This window comes from Carlito syrichta, unplaced genomic scaffold, assembly GCF_000164805.1.
Source record: "Carlito syrichta isolate Samal-C Ts95f unplaced genomic scaffold, Tarsius_syrichta-2.0.1 Scaffold307338, whole genome shotgun sequence".
NCBI classification, from domain to species: Eukaryota; Metazoa; Chordata; class Mammalia; order Primates; family Tarsiidae; genus Carlito; species Carlito syrichta.
The window spans coordinates 1,049,293-1,069,585 of NW_007251434.1; the positions used below are offsets into that span (position 1 = coordinate 1,049,293).

General features: G+C 33.6%; 1 protein-coding gene across 1 annotated transcript in view; it reads right to left on the bottom strand.

The window, feature by feature from the left end:
- SPRED1 (sprouty related EVH1 domain containing 1) overlaps positions 1-20,293 on the bottom strand; it is a 115,849-nt gene that overhangs the window by 30,190 nt on the left and 65,366 nt on the right. The window contains exons 3-4 of the mRNA XM_008064441.1: positions 10,121-10,289; positions 7,599-7,645 (exon numbers count right to left, since the gene is read on the bottom strand). Coding sequence (XP_008062632.1) covers positions 7,599-7,645; positions 10,121-10,289 — 216 coding nt within the window. The remainder of the gene's footprint in view (positions 1-7,598; positions 7,646-10,120; positions 10,290-20,293) is intronic.

Consider the following 20,293-nt stretch of genomic DNA (forward strand, 5'->3'; position numbering starts at 1 on the left):
AATTATTCTTCTATGATTGCTAAGAGATTGCCTAGCTTTTTCTTTTTCAAAGATTAGTATAGCAATTTTGTGTGTGGAGGCAAAAGGATACAGGGTAAAGTTATAAAATAATTCTAGTTGTAGTTCTCGATCAGAGCATAAGGCCAACATCACAGCTGTAGAGAAAATAAAACAGACTTTGCTTCTCTCCTACCTTTGCCCCTTCTTCTAGTATTAATTCTGAGACAGAGAAAATTTAGTGCTGTTCTGCAATCCCTTTTAAATGTACAATTCCCAATAAATAATGTGGATAAAAGGAGTATCACAGTGACACACTGCTCAAGATCATTCTAATAGTTGTATATCACAAATTACAGGTTTGAAAAATGTGTGGCTGGGTCATATCCAACTAAAGGAAGTTTTTAAATTATTTTATGCCAACTTAGAACACACAAAAGGAGAAAAAATTACCCATAAATCCGCAAGCCCAACAAAAACATTAACATTTTGGTGTAGTATTTCCAGTAGTAATTCATTTTAGATTTAACCACAATTATCTTCTGTTCTATTCATTAAATTAGTTAATTTTGCTTAGTTTAAGGAAAATAATAAATTAGTCCCTGAGCTTTTAATTTTGCATTTGTCTATGAGCTTTATCTGGAAACATTAATAGTATATGTACAGCAGTTTCAGCAATCTGAATACAGTAATCTGTGAAGAAATAATACAGAAGGAATATGAAAAATATACCAAGTCACAATGTCTGGCAGCAGTAGCAAAAAAGAGCAAGTCATCTACCCTGGCTCATTCAACAGAAAAACTAAACTATCTTTCAAACAAATAGTTACTTTGGCTTAATGCGGTATTAGGTTTGCAGAGACAGTCTACTGTCTGTTGTTCTATTTTTGAGTTAATAAGCAATAGTTACATAGTTCTTGCTAACTATATAAATCTTCAAACAACCATTTACGTGGTAATCTATTTCTAGGATTTTATCCTAAGGTCACACTCAAAGACGCAAACAAAAATCTATATATAAGCCTGTGAGAAATAAAGTAAATGTTCAATGGTTAAATAAACTGTAGTACAGCTATGCAATATAATGGGTGAGATCAAAGACTCTGAAGTTAGACTATCAGGTTCAAATTTTATGATTTATACAATTTAAATTCCAAGTAAGAACATTACCACCATCACCATGCAAACAAAAATCCTATGAAAACTACAATCAAAATGGCCAAGAGATTTTAAACTGACTGCAATTTAAAAGTATGATCCCAAAGGTGCTTTTAAAAGAAGGTATTCATTTGTATAAAGCATGCAAGAAAAAGGAAAAACCTAGGCACAAATATTGATATTGACAGCAGTTATCCTTGGAGAGGGATGAGTGATTCCTAATTTCTTCTTTATAATTTTCTAAAATTTCAAATATTTTTCATAAAGATGTATTAGTCTAACAGTTAAGAAAAATTAAACTAATAAATAATATTATGTAGAAAGTTACACAGAGGAGTTTTTTTTTCTTCTTTTACTGGATAATAAATAAAACTCAACCTAAACTATACCAGGGCTTTAGCAACTTAACTGTAGGATACTACTTACCAAAGAATTGTGACAGGCTGCAATGTCAAAAAATACTTTTTACTACCTAAATAAAGCCAGTCCATTAATTTAGTTTTTAAATTTAAAAGAGCATTATTAAAAGACCACCTTTGAAAATCAGGACACGAACAATTCATATCCTTTCATTTACAACAAAATTACTTTAGATAATAAATGTAAATCATAGCAATTTAATCATTTTGGCTCAGAAATGACATTATTTACCTTTAGAGAAGATTAAGTTAGTCAAGTACTTTTCAATGGTCAAAGGAGAAAATATGACAACTTTTCATTTCAGATTAATCAGGTCTCATCTTTCTTTGTCCAAAAGCATGATATCTAGGACTGTTTTCTCTTATAACTTCAAACTTGTTGTTTTGTTATCAATCCAGCCTATGTGAACATTAAGAGCTGCAAATGTTGTAACTGACAATTCTGTTTGTCAACACTAACAATGATCTTTAAAAAAGCATAAACTAGCATTAAAAAAATCTACAAAACCTTAACTGTCTCATTAGTGAAAGAAAGAAGTAAATTAAAAGAACATTCACATCTTATATTTGTTAGGCTTTTTAAAATCTTAATTTTAAAAAAATTTTCCTCAAAAACCAATCTTTTCTTTTCTTTACTTTCTTTCTTTTCAAGATAGGGTCTCACTCTGTTGCCCAGGCTGGAGTTCAAAAATCTTTCCTGAGTACCAATAGTATGTATGTCATCAGCACTGTACTATACTAGATATCAGGGATAAAGCATGAAGATAGGATTTTAAATCCAGATGATGATCTGTTATAGAATCCTTCAAAGACAGATATGAAATAGAAAGGTAAACTTCTTTCTGTTAACTTATGAAAATTGACCAAGACACTATATTGTTGAAAGCAAAAGCTGCTCACCAACAAATAACCAAATGTCTAGCAGTTACTGGCACAGAATAGGTACTTCAGTATTTGTTGAATTAAAGAATATTCAAAATAGAGAGAATTTTTACCGACATAAATGCTTTTAAGATATTTATGATCTAAATATAACATAATCAATACTGGATTAGAAAATTAGACAATGGGTTATTCTTTTAAACTATGTTAGTTGTCTTTGCAAATGATCACCAATAAAGTAAACAATATAACCATTGTCTTAAATCCTATTTAACTTGTATTCAAAACTTCAAAATGTTTATTTATGCCAAGCTCAAAAAGCAAACTATGATGTATTTTATTCCTAAAAATGTGGCAAAATATTTAGAATATATTATAACACACAATATATTCCAAAAGAAAAATAACCCCCTAAGCTTTGGCACACAATAAAATAAATGGAATTAAGGTAAATTCAATGGTTTTATTTTGGAGTTATAATTCTGGACACTGGCTCTGAAAAAAATGAGCTATCATTTTAATTATCTTAAAGAAAACGTTAAACTTCCCCTCTGCTTGTGCATTATTCACGTATTGCTGCATAAAAAGTTACCACAAAACGTGGCAGCTTCAAGCATTTATTACCTCATAGTTTCTGTGAGTCAGAAATCTGGAAGCAACTGATGGATTCTGGCTCATAGTCCCCATGAAGTTGCAGTCAAGATATCAGCAGTGGCTGCAGTTATCTGAAGGCTGGAAGACTTGCTTCCAGGATGGTTTACTTCACAAGGTTGTTGCTAGAAGGCCCTAGTTCCTTGATGGTTGTTGGCAGAAGACCTCACTTAGTTCCCCACATGGATCTCTTCATAGATCTACTCATATGTTCTCTCACATAGCAGCTGGCTTCTCCCAAAGTGATCCAAAAGACAGCGCAAGATAGAATCCACAAATTTTCTTATGACTTATCCTCAGAAGTCATATTCCATTTTCATCATATTCTAATTGCTAGAAATGAGTCACTAATTTCAGTCTCAAGGAGAAGGGAATTAGATTCCAGTGAAGAGAGGAGTATAAAATAATTTGTTTTCACATTTTATTTATTTATTTATTTTTTCTGGAATTACAGGCACGTGCTATCACGCCCAGCTGATTTTTTGATTTATTGTAGAGATGAGGTCTCGCTGCCCAGGCGGGTCTCGAAACCGCGGGCTCAGGCAATCCACTCATCTCAGCCTCCCAAAGGCGCGGGATTACAGGCTGAGCCACCAAGCCCGGCTAGTTTTCACATTTTAAAACTACCATAGTTAACTGCTCTTTGAACACAAATTATTTATGTTTTTCTTATATGCAAACTGTACTCATCCCTTCCCAAGCCTCACCAAAATTCCCATTCCTTTACAGCAACAACTTCAAATCTAGGATGCTGTCATCTAAATAGGTTCACATGCAGATGAAAGTTCTTGATGTAGTTTCTTAAGTGCAGCTCCTTGAATATATATAGTTCCCCTCAACCTAAAGACCAACGAACTAAAAAGACAAATAATCTACCCCACATACCCAAAATACAATGGTACGAAGGACAGAGGATAATTACTATAAGACTTGTTCAAAAGTGGAGAAAATGAGAACAACATGGTCAATCAGTCTACATCAATTCTGAAGCCAACCTGGGAACATCAGAAGTTCCTAGAGTAGAAATAAGGCTGTGGGAATAAGTTTTCAAAGCTCTTGGCTCTGTCCTTTGAGATCTTGGTTATAATTTCTGAGCCATCTTTCCACTTTCATGAAAGCTGGGCCAAGTCTACATCTGCAGTGTTTTCAACCTGCTTCTTGCCAGTGGAATTTTGGGAATCCAAAAGGCCTCTCTTCAGTCCAAATTGGTGGTATTTCTACCAATATAAGTCTTTGGAAAACTTTGTGGATCTCTTGCAAATCTTACTGGGGTCTGCTACATTAGACAAAAAGTATACTCATAAATTTCACTGAGAGAAAACTTTCGAACCTTAAACTTCTGCTAAGGAACACACCATTAAGATTCTTCAAAGCCCTATTACTTTGATTGAAAGGTTCCCTACTACCTTAGATCTTTCTGAGGTCTTAACAAAAGAATTTAAAGTCACACCCTAGGTTTTATCCTTACACAATGCTTTTCTGAGATGACACTGGATCTTCGCATGGAAGCCATTTTTTTATTTTAGCAATATGACATACTGAGAAACAGCATTTTCAAAACCAACAAATCCTGGCTTCTTTTTGTTTAGGAGCTCTTCCTTAGCTTATTTCTCTCCTCTCCCATTTACCACCGTAAGAAGAAACCAGGCAAACAGCTTCATCCTTTTGCTTGAAAATCTCCTTAGTTGAGTCACTCAGTTCATTAGGTACATTTTCTGCTTCTCATTTTACTACATGTGACATTGTTGCTAAACTTTCTGCCACTGTACAACAAGGATTCCTCTTCTTCCATTTTTCAATATGGTTTTCTTCACTTTCATTTAAGCAACTCACTGATAGTCTGCCCAAAGGTTTTTAAGTTTCTAGTAACAGTCTCTTCAGGACTTCACTAAAGTTCTCCTCAAAGACCTTCCAGCTTCCTTTTACTGTCCAAGTACAAAGTCACTCCTACATTGAAAAGTATTTTTTATGGCAGCACACTATTTGTGGGTACTGAAATAATCTGCATTGGTAACAAATTATTCTCAAACTCAGTGGCTTAAAATAATAAATACTTATTATTTCACAGTTTCTGTGTGACAGGAGCTCAAGAATAGCTTAACTGGGTGGCTCTGGCTTAAGGTCCTTCACAAGGATGTAGTCAAGACATAATAAGCCATGGGTGCAGTCATCTGAAGACTTGTCTGGAACTAAATGACCTGTTTTCAAGGTAGTTGATTGATATTGCTATTGTCTGAAGGTTTCAGCATCTCACCAACTGGACATCTAAATAAGGATTTCTTGAGTGTCCTTGAACAATTATGTCCTGTAGCAGTTTTTAAAATATACATTATATACAGAAATTAGATGAAACTAGATCAGAAGAGTATTAAAACAACCATTAAGTAAGGAACATCGAGCTAATATGTGAATACTCTATTTTCAAATACTGAATTTTAACCAAATTTACTTTAAACATGAGTTATTCCAAAACATTCACCCATTTCCAATCCCACATCTTGACTGACACCAGAACAAGATGGAACACTTGAAAACAATAAAAAAATATTTATTTTTGCACTGTATTACATATTTCTGATATCTAATTAACTGCATAGTATTTCTAAAATAATAATTAACCAGCAGCAAAAGAAAACATCTAATAACTCTCAAATACACAATACAAGATGGGTAATTAGAATATGCCATTGAAAAAATACAAGTAAAACATTTAAAATTATAAAACTGAAAAATATTTAAGGACATAGAAAATATCACTATGCTATTTAGGTTAAAAAAAAAAAAAGATAGCGGACTCTGATATAATGATACCAAAGGCCATACTTTAAAATATGGGAGACAGGCACAGAGGCTCATGCCTATAATCCCAGTACTTTGTGAGGCTGAGGTGAGAGGATTGCCTAAATCCACGGGTTCTAGACCAGCCTGGGCAACTTGCCAAGACCTCATCTCTAGAATAAATCAAAAAATTAGCCAGGCATAGTGGCACATGCCTACAGTTCCAGTTACTTGAAAGGCTGAGGTGGAAGCATCACCTGAGCCCAGCAAAGCTGTGGTGGCCGTAAGCATGCCTCTACACTCCAGCCTGGGAGATAGAATGAGATTCCAACTCCAAAAAAAAAAAGTATGAAAATTATGTATGGTAGCACATTTAAGTTTTTTCCTTTAAATTTTGCTATATATTTCAAATGTTCTAAAATAACCATATTTATATTTTGATTTTTAAAGTATTAAAATTAGCAACTATGTACATAAAACATTTTGCTGTTTCTTTAGGTCATGGCTATTTTTTAAATAATCTGAATACAAATATATTAATCTAACATACGGATACAAATTTGGGTTCTTTCACTTTTATCACAAAAGTACTAATATTTATCACAACAAACTTGAAAAATACAGAAAAGTATTAAAAAAAAGTCATGGAGCTCAGATTCCCATAATCCAAAGGCAACCAACAACAATATTTTGCTAAGTAATAAGGATAACATAAATTTTTGTGATTTTATTAACACATTCCAAGCAAATTTGTAAACAATATAATTTTTAATGGTTGCAGGACATATATACTTTAAATATTCAATCATTCCCATTATCCTATTGTTAGCTATTAAGATAGTTTCTTATTTGTTACTATCAAATAACATTTAAATATATGTATATAAATCAAAATCTGTATATAAAAATTTTGTGCATCTCCATTTTCTTGGAATACGATTACAGGTGTGAACATCACACCTGGCTCAGATGTGACTAACATTTAAATTAGTGGACACTGAGTAAAGGAGAGTCCCCTCCATAACATGGGTGACCATATCCAAGCAGTTGAAGGTTAAAAGAGAAAAGACCAAGGTATTCCCAAGAGAACAGAATCCTGTCTGGAGACTGACTTTCAGCTCAAGACTGCAACAGCAACTCATGCCAATTTCCAGCAAGCCTGCCTACCCTACCAACCCCACAATCTTGTGGGCTGATACTTTTAAATACAAACAGAAACTTCCCATCTATATACAAGTTGAGTAATCCCTTATCCCAAATGCTTGGGACCAGAACTGTTCTGAATTTCAGGATAAATATACATATGTAAATAAAATATCTTAAGGATGGTACCCAAGTTCAAAGGTGAAATTCATCTATGTTTTATATATAACTTACACACATTGGCAGAAGATAATTCTATACCATCTTTTTAACAATTCTGTGCATGAAATAAAGTTTCAACTGTGTTTCTACTGCAACTTGTCACATGAGGTCTAGGGCAGAATTATCCACTTGTGGCATCAGGTAAGCACTTGAAGAGTTTCAGATACTGGAGCATTTAGGATTTCAAATTTTCAGATTAGGGATGCTCAACCTCTGTTGGTTCCTTTCTCCAAAGAATCCTGACAGTGTCTTAGAAATTTTCTTAATTATTTACAAGTTTACTTATTAAAGATAGCGATTTCTTCCACAATGTTTATGTTGAGAAATTCCTTTCAAGCCACTACTTACTTGTAAGTCATCTGCCCCTTCAACTTCATTTTTTGATTCAGGGCATCCTAAGAAAACAGATGAAAGTCAATTAGGTGTAGAATTTTTGTTTATATTTCAGTATTAACGGATCACTGACTATGACACTATATAGTTATATACGGTAACACTTTAGAAAACTGATCATTCTGGACTGCCTGGCAATCAGTCAGATATTGGCCACTTATATTCACTCCTTTGTTAGAATAAAATAATAAAATAATCCTTTCCCTCTTATACAGTTTCCAGCTCCTTACTAAAGAGATGGTTTCTCTGAAAGTATACTATCTCCAGCAAGCTTTATCCCTGATTTCTCCCAAATATTCAAACTGCTAAGCAGATTATTGGTAATGCTAACAAGTGATTTATTCAATTTTTCTAAATGCTGATTCAGAAAACAGTATTTAGTACACGTAACCAGGATTTTAGTTACTTTAGTTAAGAAAGAAAACAAGTGAATCTTACTCCATTATTGATAATTAACGGACAATTGTTGCTACTGACATTTGTGCATCAATGTCTCTGGGTTTTCATGGTGTCTAAGAATGCCTTCAGTTCCAATAAATTAAGAAGAGAGGATTTGTCATAGCAAAATATTCTGAGTTTATGCTATCCTTGAGAGACACAGCTCAGCATGTCCTTTGGAAAGAGTAGCATAACTTACTCTTATTTTCATGGAAATCAAAGTAAAATAAATGTAATGAGATAACTGAAAGTATACATAGCAGCTGATAATAATGCTAACCAGTATGTTTTTAAAAATAAAAAATAACAAGACAGGCAGAATGCTGAAGTCTATTTTAGCTAAGAGTTAATTAACTCCCCCTTATAACTAGCTTTTTAAAACATTAAACCCAATCTATTTAATCCGAGTGAAAGAAGTATATTGTTATGGTATACGGGCATAGGCTTAAAAATAATTCAAAGCTTTAAAATAAATCATATAAATTCCAGCCACCATGAATAATGATTTTATCTTTAAATCACTGTTTCTTCAAACATGGCTAAGGATTAGAATCAACTGCGGAACTGTTAAAAAAATATACTGATGCCAGAGTATAGCCCCAAACCAAAAAATGTCAGAATCTCTGTGCGGTAAGGCATAGGACATTATTATTTTTTATGAAGTTTCCTGATTTTTTTTCAAATTCAAATTATAATTATTTGACTAGAACAACAATTCTTGACCCCATCTGAAAAATAAGGGATGACCCAGCTCCACTCCCCAGGCAGATTCAATTGTTCTGAAGTGGGGACCAGTCATTCTAATCTTCGAAAACACTGATCTAAGAAGTTGTGGGTTCTTATAATAAAGGTAAAATGATTACTATCACTTTGTGGTAATTTTTTCTGGGTTAGAAATAAAAAATTGCTTGTTTACCAAATTCTAATCTTTTAAAGTAGCCAAATAAATCATTTAACCATAGTTTCATGCACCATCAACACATTTATTCTATGCATTTCAGTGTTCTTGCCTGTCATTGTTCTCATAGTGAGTTTATTTCTTCAAATTTTCCTATTAAAATGACATTTCAAAAGACATAAATTACAACATAATCTAGCACATTTAGATTCACATACAATATTATTAATATATAATAAATATATAATATTATCTAATAAAATTATTAATATATAATATAATAAAGATAATTTTCCTTCTTAATTAGGAAAAAATCCAGCAATACTTATTTCCTCTTTTAATGTGATTTTTGTTTTTTTTTTTAAACATTTTTTATTTTAAAATTGTGGGGTACAGTTAAGGGTTAGGTATACAAACATGCATTGTTCAGGCACCCTTGTTGATAAGGGGTGTCCCCCTGTCCCCAGACAGATATTGACTACTGTTAATCCCACTTTCCTTCCCCTCCCTGTCTCCCCCGTAGTTTCCCACCACTTTCAATCCTTTTCTTATAGTAGTGATTTTTGGTTAAGTAAGCTTAAGTCAGTCTTATATCAAAAACATTCTTCTTCCATTCAAATAGATTGGTGAGATACACAAAGGAATAGATGGAGTTGTGGTCTCTGCCAATCCTCAATAATGAAATCTATCAAGTAAACAGTTTTGTCATAGAATAACTAGTCTACATATATTTGAATTTTACAAGTTTTCCCTTTACCTAATGACCAAAAAAGAGTTTGGTATAATAATACACATACAAGTAGAATACCTAACTGGGATTTTGACATCTCTATCTTACTACTGTCCCCTCCCTCATCAAGCTCTTATTTTAAAACATTTCAATTACTAAAGGCTGTTATTGATTGGCTCTTCATGATACTACATGAAATGCTATACACCTTTATGTGACAAATATATTCAGGCTAATGAGCCTATGAGTTTATCTTCACTTATTGTGAGCTTTCAAAGCTTGGTCACGGTCACACAACACAAAAGCTGAATTGCTTAAAGCACAATAACTACTTAGGGATAATGTTAACAAAGATAACCTCTACTGTATCTAACTGGTAAACAAATTAAGAAAACAGTTAAGAATACCTACCTTGAGAAATATCCTCTATAGCTCTTCGAATGCCTCTATCAAAAGCCCTCGCATCAGCAGGACTTTGAAAAGTAAGGCCAAACTTCTTGTCATCGATCTTCCAGTGGTGAAATGTTGGAGTGACCTTATTATAAATGAGGTCTTTTTTAAGCATACATTCCAAAACCACCTGCAAAAAGTCAAATTCCAAAAATTAATATACATACATCAAATGTATTTAATATAGTTCTTACATACAAACTGAAGTAAGAAAAGGCTATTACTTTTTAATAAATAAATTGATAATTTTAATAAATAAGGTAATTTTAACAAATATTTTTAAGTGGATAAATTAACAAAGAGATCCTGTTACTTAATCTACTTCACAAAGTTACTCAATAAAGAGAGTTAAATTAGACAAAAAGATCATTCATGCTGTAAACAGAATGTTTATTATACCCCCATCTTAAATAATATACACATACACATTCCCACTGTATACAAAATTTCCGGAAGAATATACCAGGAATTACTTCTGGGAAAGAGGCAAGGGGGTGTTGTAAAAGAAATTTAACCTTTTAAAGTCACTTTCTTAAATTTCTTAAAAGATTTATTAATATTTCATTTGAGAATTTAGTGGTCATAGTAGCAAATAAAATACTCGCTTTTGCCACTTTCTGAGTACATATTTAAGCAGGTTATCTAACCTTTCAAAGTCCTATTCTCAACTGTAACACAGGAATAGCAATATTAAATATCTCATAGCTTGCATGGAATGACTGAATGTGTATTCAAGCAAACGGCTTCATGTAATGTATGGAACAATACTTCTTTGCTTTTTCTTCATTTTTTATTTTGAAATTATTTCAGCTATATATAGAAGCAACAAGAAAAATACAGAAAACTCCTGTCTCCCCTTCATCCAGATTTGTCACACTAATTTTAACATTTTTTCTGTATATGTCTGTGTACATTTATTTTATTCTGTAAAGTAAAATATATGTAAAGGAGGTTACATATATTGTTTCGTTGCTCTTTAATATGTAATTGAGTGTGCTTCCTAAGAGCATTTCTGTTCTCTTATGTAATCACAGTACAGTGATCTAATTAAGGAAATTTAAAACCAACAAAACCCTTTTATCTAATCCACAGTCCATATTCCACTGTTGTCTGATATAATGCCTTTTACTGCATTGAAAAAATCCTTCCAGTTCAGGATCCATTCCAGGATCACATATTGCTTTTGGTCATAATGTCTTCTCAGTCTTTCTTAATCTTAAACAATCCTGGGCCTTTGTTTTTCATAACATTCATAGCATACTTTTAATAAATGTTAGTTGTCATTATCACTATATAAAACAAAAGTGGATCTATTTATTAGTGATGCTTGGATAAATCTAATTAATCAAAAACTAAAATTGCAGCCTTAATTATTTTAGGAATACCCTGTAAGCAGGAGAAAAACAATTTTTAAAAATTCAATTAAATCCAGACTTTATTATCCTACTTCATTCCTTCATAGTACCTTACTGATAATGATCTCAAATTATTTTGTTTCCTGTTTATCCCTGCTGCTAGAACATAAATACTACAAGAGTAGGTAGGGATTTGAACTTGCTCTCTGACCCATAATAGTATGTGACACAAAACAAATGCTCAATAAGCACTTGGTGAAAGAGTATCTCCATTCTATTACAATCATCATAACTTGCATGTCTCTTCCATGTATCTCATAAACCCCCTCAGATAATTTCATTGCTCTGCAGGTGGAGCAGAACTTCCTTGCTTCAACATCTTCAAGGTCTTCTCAATGCTTTCAAGATCAAATTTCTTACTAGGCCCTTCCTGATCTGGTCTTCATTTATGTGTGTACCACTCTCCTTTCCTTTCGTACTCTCCCCTGACTCCCCACACTCAAATGATACCAACTTTCTTTCACACCTTTCAGTGCCCTCTTCCCAAAACCCCTATCTTCATCTTTACTTTATTAATTCTTCCCACTTTTCTTTAAAATCTTAACTCATACACAACTTCCTAAGGAAAGCTTTCTTGATCCCTAAACTGGATAAGGTCTCGGATACATGTTATTAAGCATATTTGAAATTTTCAAATTTCAAATTTTGAAATTTGAGTGATTATTTGATTAACGCCTGTCTCCTCCATTAGTCTATAAGATGCACGAGGTTAGGGACTGCTACATTTAACCATCACTGTATGCTGATGCTTAAACTACAGTGGCAGACATACATTAGATACTCAACAAATATTTCTCCTCAGAACAAATGAACACATGTGCAAAGTTTTTGTATAAATTTTCAGACTTTATGAACTCCCCTGGATTAAAAATCCCTGACTTAAACTTCAGGAGTGATTTAGTTTCAACACAAGCACAGGTGTGCTAAAGCTGCCAAAAGCCAGATGCCAAATTTTCAGTAATTTTGCAGGCCATTATTAAAAGTTAAGTTACAGAACTTCACAATGAAGTAAATTACATTAAAAGCAAAGTAATAAATACTCAAAACTCATCAATTCTTAATTATTTTACCACACTTTACAATTCCTTTTTTTTTTTTTTTTTTGAGTTAGAATCTTACTCTGTTGCCCAGGCTAGAGTGCATTGGCATGCTCATGGCCACTGTGGTCTCGACCTGTTGAGCTCAGGTGATCCTTCCACCTCAACTTTCCAAGTACCTGGAACTATAGGTGTGTGCTACCACGCCTGGCTTATTTTTTGATTTATTGTAGAGATGAGATCTCGTCAAGTTGCCCTGGCTGGTCTCGAACCCCTGAGTTTAGGCAATCCTCTTGCCTCAGCCTCCCAAAGTGCTGGGATTACAAGCTTGAGCCATCATGCCCAGCAACAATTACCTAAGTTTTTTAGGTAGTTTATGGAACTACTATATAATGCTGTACTACTGCCAACTTCTTCCCATATGCAATGATATCACTCATGTCGACTGAAAGCCATCACGGTGGGAGTACGCAAATACTATAAATTACTGCCTTTTGTCCACTCTAGAAAGCTGTGTTAAAGTTTTACCTGCATAACACTGAATATAATAATTCTTGGAAGTAATCATATTAATTCAGGAATAATCAAAAAGGTGACTAAGATTTGATCCTGCCTGTTTATAGACAATATAATAAAACTGTCTCAGGAATTTTGCTTCCTATACTTGGATGACTCTACATATATTCGAAAATAATGAACATATATTCATGGCTTTTTTTTTTTTTTAGTTGGAGTCTCGCTCTGTCGCCCAGGCTGGAGTGCAGTGGCACACTCACGGCCACCCCAGCGTCGACCCGCTGGGCTCCGACAATCCTTTTGCCTCAGTCTTCCAAGTAGCCAGAACTACAGGCCTGTGATACCATGTCGGAAAATTTTTGATTTATTGTAGAGATGAGGTCTCAACAAGTTGCCCAGGCTGGTCTCGAACCAGCGGGCTCAGGCAATCCACTAAGCTAGGCCTTCCAAAGTGCTGGGATTACAGCTGAGCCACCAAGTCTGGCCTATCCACAGCTTTGATGAGAAAGCATATTCTATGGCATTTTTGCACAGGTTTACTATCTATTATAACAACCATTTCACAACAATAATTCATGATTAAATTAAGTTCTGGAATTCAATAAGTAAATGTTAGTGTTTTAAATTATAATAGTTTTACTGTATTCATAAAAGTAAAATTTTAGAAACCAATGCTAAATTGGAATTGTTAAAAAGGTAAGACATAAAAAAAACTAAGTTTGAATCTAATGTCTACTATATAAGAATATTACTAGCCGGGCTCAGTGGCTCAGCCTGTAATCCCGTGCCTTTGGGAGGCTGAGGTGAGTGGATTGCCTGAGCCCGCGGGTTTGAGACCCGCCTCAGCAGGCGAGACCTCATCTCTACAATAAATTAAAAAAAAAAAAATTAGCCAGGCACGGTAGCGTGTGCCTGTAATTCCGGCTACTCGGAAGGCTGAGGCGGAAGGATCGCCGGAGCCCAGCAGGTCGAGGCTGTGGTGGCCGGGAGCGGCCACTGCACTCCAGTTTGGGAGACACAGTGAGACTCCAACTCAAAAATAAAAAAAAAAAAGAATATTACTAAATTAATTATAATGTAGAAAAGTATTACTGAATTAGCCTTTCGCTTCAATTTTCAAAAAATAATATTTTTCAACTGTTTACTCTCAGTTGCAATAAAGTTTCAACATGATCTACACTAATCTCTACCACTTGCCATCTATTTTTTTAGAGCCTCCCAAAATGAGTTCTAAAAATGAGCTTTAAAATGTACCAAGGAAATAGGAAGGGTATGAACTAGCTCTCTGACTCACACAAATACCTATGCAGGAATATGTTCCACCTATAAGTCACGAAAATGAGTTTAAACATCATATCAATTGGTACAGAAGCATGTCAATTAATTATGAGCTAGATCTCAATTTTTGTTACTTTATCTATAAAATAACAGATAAAATTTAAAAATTTACTGTTGATTTTATATATATATAATATAGCACAAAACTAATTATGCTTTAAGAAAAGACTTCTGTGGCATTATGGATTTAGGAATAGGCAGAGGAATAGAAAAAAGGAAGCTGATCTACTGGGACAATCACCCGATGTCTTTGTAGAGAATTTTTAGGATATGCCTCCTAGAACACTCTATATTACTCAGTATTTATATAATTTTCACAGTCTTCATGTCAAAAGTAAACAATTTCTTATTTATCTAAGTCACATAATATATTAGAAAGTTGTTTTGTTTCTGATTTTAAATAGTATTAAAAAATAGTACTTTCATCATATTAAAGACAATGTATAGCACACCCTGATTAAGTAACAGGGATACCAACTGTCTACCTCAAAATTTAAAAAAATTCAATGGGACTCTAAGTTGTAAAAAAAAAAAAAAAAGTAAAAAGAAGAATGCCTCAAAAGACTTTTATCCATTATGTGATCAATACTAAATCTACATACTGAAAACAAAAAAAGTTTTAAGGTATAGATGGGTTCTTAAGAATTACTGAATTCTGCTGCCTACCTTTCACTGCCATCTTCAACGACATCAGAACAAAGTGCTGACTTTAGTCCATTGAAATTTTCACCATATTAATTCTGTTTCTTAAGATAACCGTAATATTAATATTAATAGAAATATAGGAGGCCTATTTCAATGCTTACCATACTTGTGATTGATACAATTAGCAAACTGTAAAAAACAACAATTATGTCTTTGTCAAGAGATCATAAGCAACCAAATTCAGTATTATCAAGTGAATTATTTACTCTGTAGGAGAAATAAGGTGCAGAGATGAATTATTTCTGGCCATAGAAAGTTACACCTACTAAGTACCAAGGTGTTAACTAAAAGGCCTGAAGCAATTATTACATGTTCCCAGAATATATGACTTACTCTTAAAGCTACTTTGCAAGAGAAGATATAATACAAAAGGAAATAATTCGGAGTCTTGTGAAGACTCTTCCAAATATGATTGCCAGAAGCTATTAAAAACATAATCTTAAAAACATTCAGCCTACTTCTTGCTAGAATTAAATATTAGAATTGTAGAAGTTTGTGAATGTCTTCAGGTTCCCACAATAACCACTAAGAACATTCATAAACTAAAGAGTAAAGATCAATTTAAAAGCAGATAAGTGGCCTCACAATCATTACTAACCAAAAGATAGTTTATATTATATTAAATTAATAAACAGAAAGAATATCCAGTGTCCACAGCTATTTTAAAGCGACTATTAGATTTAAGACTGAATCAATATGATAAACTATAAATAATATGTTGCCAAGTAATTTGACATGAATAACCCTTAATTGATCCATTAAGAATGTGGTTGGTTAAGAAAGAAAAACTATTGCTTTAGAATCAGTCCTAGAACTCTTGGAACTGTTGGTCACCTACATTTGTATTAGGATTGGAAATGGATATTTATTAACTAAAAATATTTTGTAATAAAAACATTTTGAAATTCAGACTTTTTTTTTTTTTACATTCCAACAGGTCTGACTAGTTTTGAGTAGAATTGTTACAAATAGACTGGCTGGAGCCAGCTTTAGGAATATAACAAAAAAGGAAAAATACAATTATATAGGTATATTTGTTAGAATGTATTTGTTAGAATAGCTTTACATTCCAACACAGATCTAAACAGATCTATGAGGGGGGATCCAAAAAAACAAAACAAAAAAAACAATTATTTTTTGGAGTGTGGGTCCCTTGTAGCATAGCCTTCCCCGCTAGGTAAGAGTCCTACGAACTCCTCTGCATCAGTACTAGCTAGCACTGTTATGAGAGGTGGCATTTGGCTCCAGTAATTTGGTTTTTGGGGTTTTTTTTGAGATTGTTTCAACTCATTTGCCCATTTCATGATGAATGATTTATGAGTGCACCTGCCCACACTGCGCTGAATGTTCAGCAGTTTTGTCCAAAAACAGCATGACTCCCATGCCCCATCCTCCTCCCTATTCACTGGATCTCATCCCAGTGACTTTTTTTTGTTTTCTGTGATGAAAAAAATTCCTCACAGGGACATGTTTTACCAATTTGGAAGAGGTGAAACAAAAAATGGCAGAGGCACTAAAAGACATCAAAACTGACAAGTTCAAAAATTGTTTTGAGCAGTGAAAAAAGTATCTTGAAAGATGTAAAGTATCAAATGGAGAGTATTTTGAAGATGGCTGAAGCTTAAACTTATAAGAATAAATACACGATTTTTAATAAATAAGTTCCCAGGCTTTTTTTTGGTCCCCCTCATATGTTGGTTAAACTATCCAAGTCTAAATGCTTTTCCTAGCTAGATGAATACTTTTGAAATCACAGATATTTTAAGAAGCTCCTAAAGTCTTTCAATCCAGTGGTAACAACAACAACAACAAATATATATATACATATTTGGATTTTTTTTTCGGTTAAGCGTAAATTGATGTTAATTATAAAAAATGAAGATAACATGAACTCTGGAATTTAAGAAAAATGAAAATACTGCTGGCATAAATGTATTCAAATCTGATATAGATGAAGGGAGAGAGGAAAGACAAATGATCTCCTTATACTACATGCTAGGAGTTAAGAGAGAGAGGTTAAAAAAAGGTGGTTAATGAGAATGGGTTTTTACAGTGAAAATGTTTAAAATAAGATGAGCAAGCTATAAAAATAGAAGGGGTGGGGGGAGCATGACACATACACTTCTCAAGGAAGAAGAAAAATGTAAGCACTGTGTAAGAGGAATTTAATATAGTAATTAGTTAAACTTGTGAGCTTTGTAGCCAAGACCTGCTGGGTCCCATCCTGTCTCCACTACTTCCTATCCAACTGACTTTTGAAAATTAAATGTTTAATATATAAAGTACACAAAATTGCGACTGACACATAGTAAACCCCCAATAAATATTAGCAGTGACGGTGATGCTGGTCACTAGGTGATACCATTGGCCCATAATAGGTTAGTTGCTATGAGAAGCTGGGAGGTCTTATTTATGAAGAGAAACATTTTTTGAGTATGGAAGATGGAGGAGCTTGAATGATAAATACGTGTACTCAGCACTTCAAAGAGCTTATGTGAAGAACTTAAGTTAATAAATTCAAAAGGCAATAAAAATGCTTTAATCTCCAATGCGTTTTTCCATTATCCAAAAAATGTTTCTGGGTAAGAATTTATAGGGGAAAAAAGGGGGGAAAGTGTGGTCACTAAATAATGACTATAACTTTTGAAGATGTAGTCCAAGTTATTTTGGAAAATATATATAGTGCAAAACTCCCCCCTATTCCTATGCTGTTTGCCAGAAATATTTAAAATAGACTAAGCCAAATATGAGTACAAGTGCCTTTTTGTTCCACTAATAACAATAATTTGGAAGAAGAGAGTAAAACAGAATTTATCCTTTTAAATTACTACATACTTTAATATAGTTGCTACCTTACAAGTAAATAACTACTTGTTTACAAATAGGATTATCGAAGGAGCAGTATGGTTGGTAAGTAGACAAAAATTTTTACTAGTAACTTTCTGAAATATCTTTGCATCCAATAAAAAAAACAGTTCATTTTTAAAATAAAAATTCCAAATTCAAATTCAATTACCCAAACCCAAAGTTGACCACTGGTACCTCAAATAGTTGCCACATATTATTAATTTTAGTTTTCTGGGTGACATACAAACTATGACATTCAATAAATATGAAATAATATTGTTATCAAACATATTTTTTAAATTGCTTATTCATAAGAATTTGTGTTTAACACCTGTTCTGAGCTGAATATGATTTTAGAAATTTTTAAAAAAAGTAACAGAGGTAACACTGGCAGTGATTCTCACATAATAGCAGTTCAGTTACTGCAAAAGAGGGGGAAAAGAAGGAGGAAGAGAAGGAATAAAGGAGGAATGGAGGGAGGAGGAAAATGGTATCACAATTTTATAATTATGGCACATTATTTTAACCGACATTATTTTTGTATGATTAAAGAGTTCATATAAAAAACAGTAAGCTCCAAAAGAAATCACATGTTTGACAGTCACACACACACACACACACACACTTTATTTTCATTCAAAAAAGATAGTAACTGGGAACATCAGTATCTACAGTTTTCAGACTCCAATAAGCTCCGACTCCTACTTAGTTCCTATTGAAATAAATAAATAAATAAATGGGTAAGGGGGAGAGAACACTTGTATGTGTGCAAATAATGAAAATTAGAATAAATAACAAATTAAAAAATAAAACTGAAATGAAGACCCCTGATACATGACCACAGGGATCTGAAAAGAGTTCTTGACATCACTAACATTGAGAAAAGGTAGAGGAGGCTGAGAATGACAAACGAAACAGCCTCTTAGGCAAAAAAAGTATCCAAATTTCACTTTGGATATATAGATATGAATTTTGTATTGACTTACACCTGTAGTCCCAGCACTCTGGGAGGCTAGGAAGGGAGGAATGCTTGAGCCCAGGAATTTGAGACCAGCCTAGGCAATACACAGAGATCTTGTTCTTATAAAAAAAAAGGTCAAAAAATTAGTCCAGCATAGTGGCCTACACTGTAGTCCCAGTTACTCGAGAGGCTGAGACAGAAGGATCCCTGAGCCCAGGAGTTTAAGGTTATGGTAAGCTGTGATAGTGTGACTGCACTCTAGCCTGGACAACAGAGAGAGAACCCAACTCAATATATAATATTCATCATCATCCATAGATTTTTATTAAGCAAAAATTTAAAAACCACATAAAAACTTGACAAATCTTTCACAGAAAGATAATTAAATATCTATCTCAATCATTGATATATGACATAGATTCAGAACTAGTAAAGTTAAAGTAGACTAAATATCACCATTAAAAAGTTTGACCTACCTGAATTGTATCCCACATCTAAAATAAAATAAAAAGTTTGACCTGTGGGAGATACACAGAAACCTGTATAAAATGGCTGAAAAATATATTATTCAAAAATATGGGCTGGGCTCAGTGACTTAGCCTATAATTTCAGCACTCTGGGAGGCCAAGGCAAATGAATTGCCTGAGCCCACGGGTTCGAGACCAGCCCAGGCAACTTGGTGAGATATCTCTGTAATAAGTCAAAAATTAGCAGGGCAAGGTAGTGTGGCCTGTAGTTCCAGAAGGATGGCCAGAGCCCAGCACTCTGGGCGACAGAGTAAGACTCCAACACACACACACACACACACACACACACACACACACACACACACACAAAATATGGAACATTTAAGTAAATCAGTCATTTACTCACAATGAAAAATAAATCTTGGTAAAGTGTAAAATAATTTTAATCACAGACTATACTTTCCAAGCATAATGCAATAAAATTAAGAACTAATAGCTTTAAAATGGCTATTCTTTTGAGGCAATTTATACCTACTTCTAAATAACAAATGAATCAAAGACATCAACATCAGATTTAGAAAACGTTTAGAATTAAAAGATAACACAACAATCTTTGCGGTGCAACAAAGCAGAATTTAAAAAGGAAATTTGTAGTCTAAAAAGCTTAGAGTGGAAATAAAAATCTTAAAACAAAATAAACTCAATGTCCAACTTAAAAAGTTAAAAATAGCCGGGCTCGGTGGCTCAGCCTGTAATCCCGCGCCTTTGGGAGGCTGAGGTGAGTGGACTGCCTGAGCCCGTGGGTTCGAGACCCACCTGGGCAGCGAGACCTCATCTCTACAATAAAT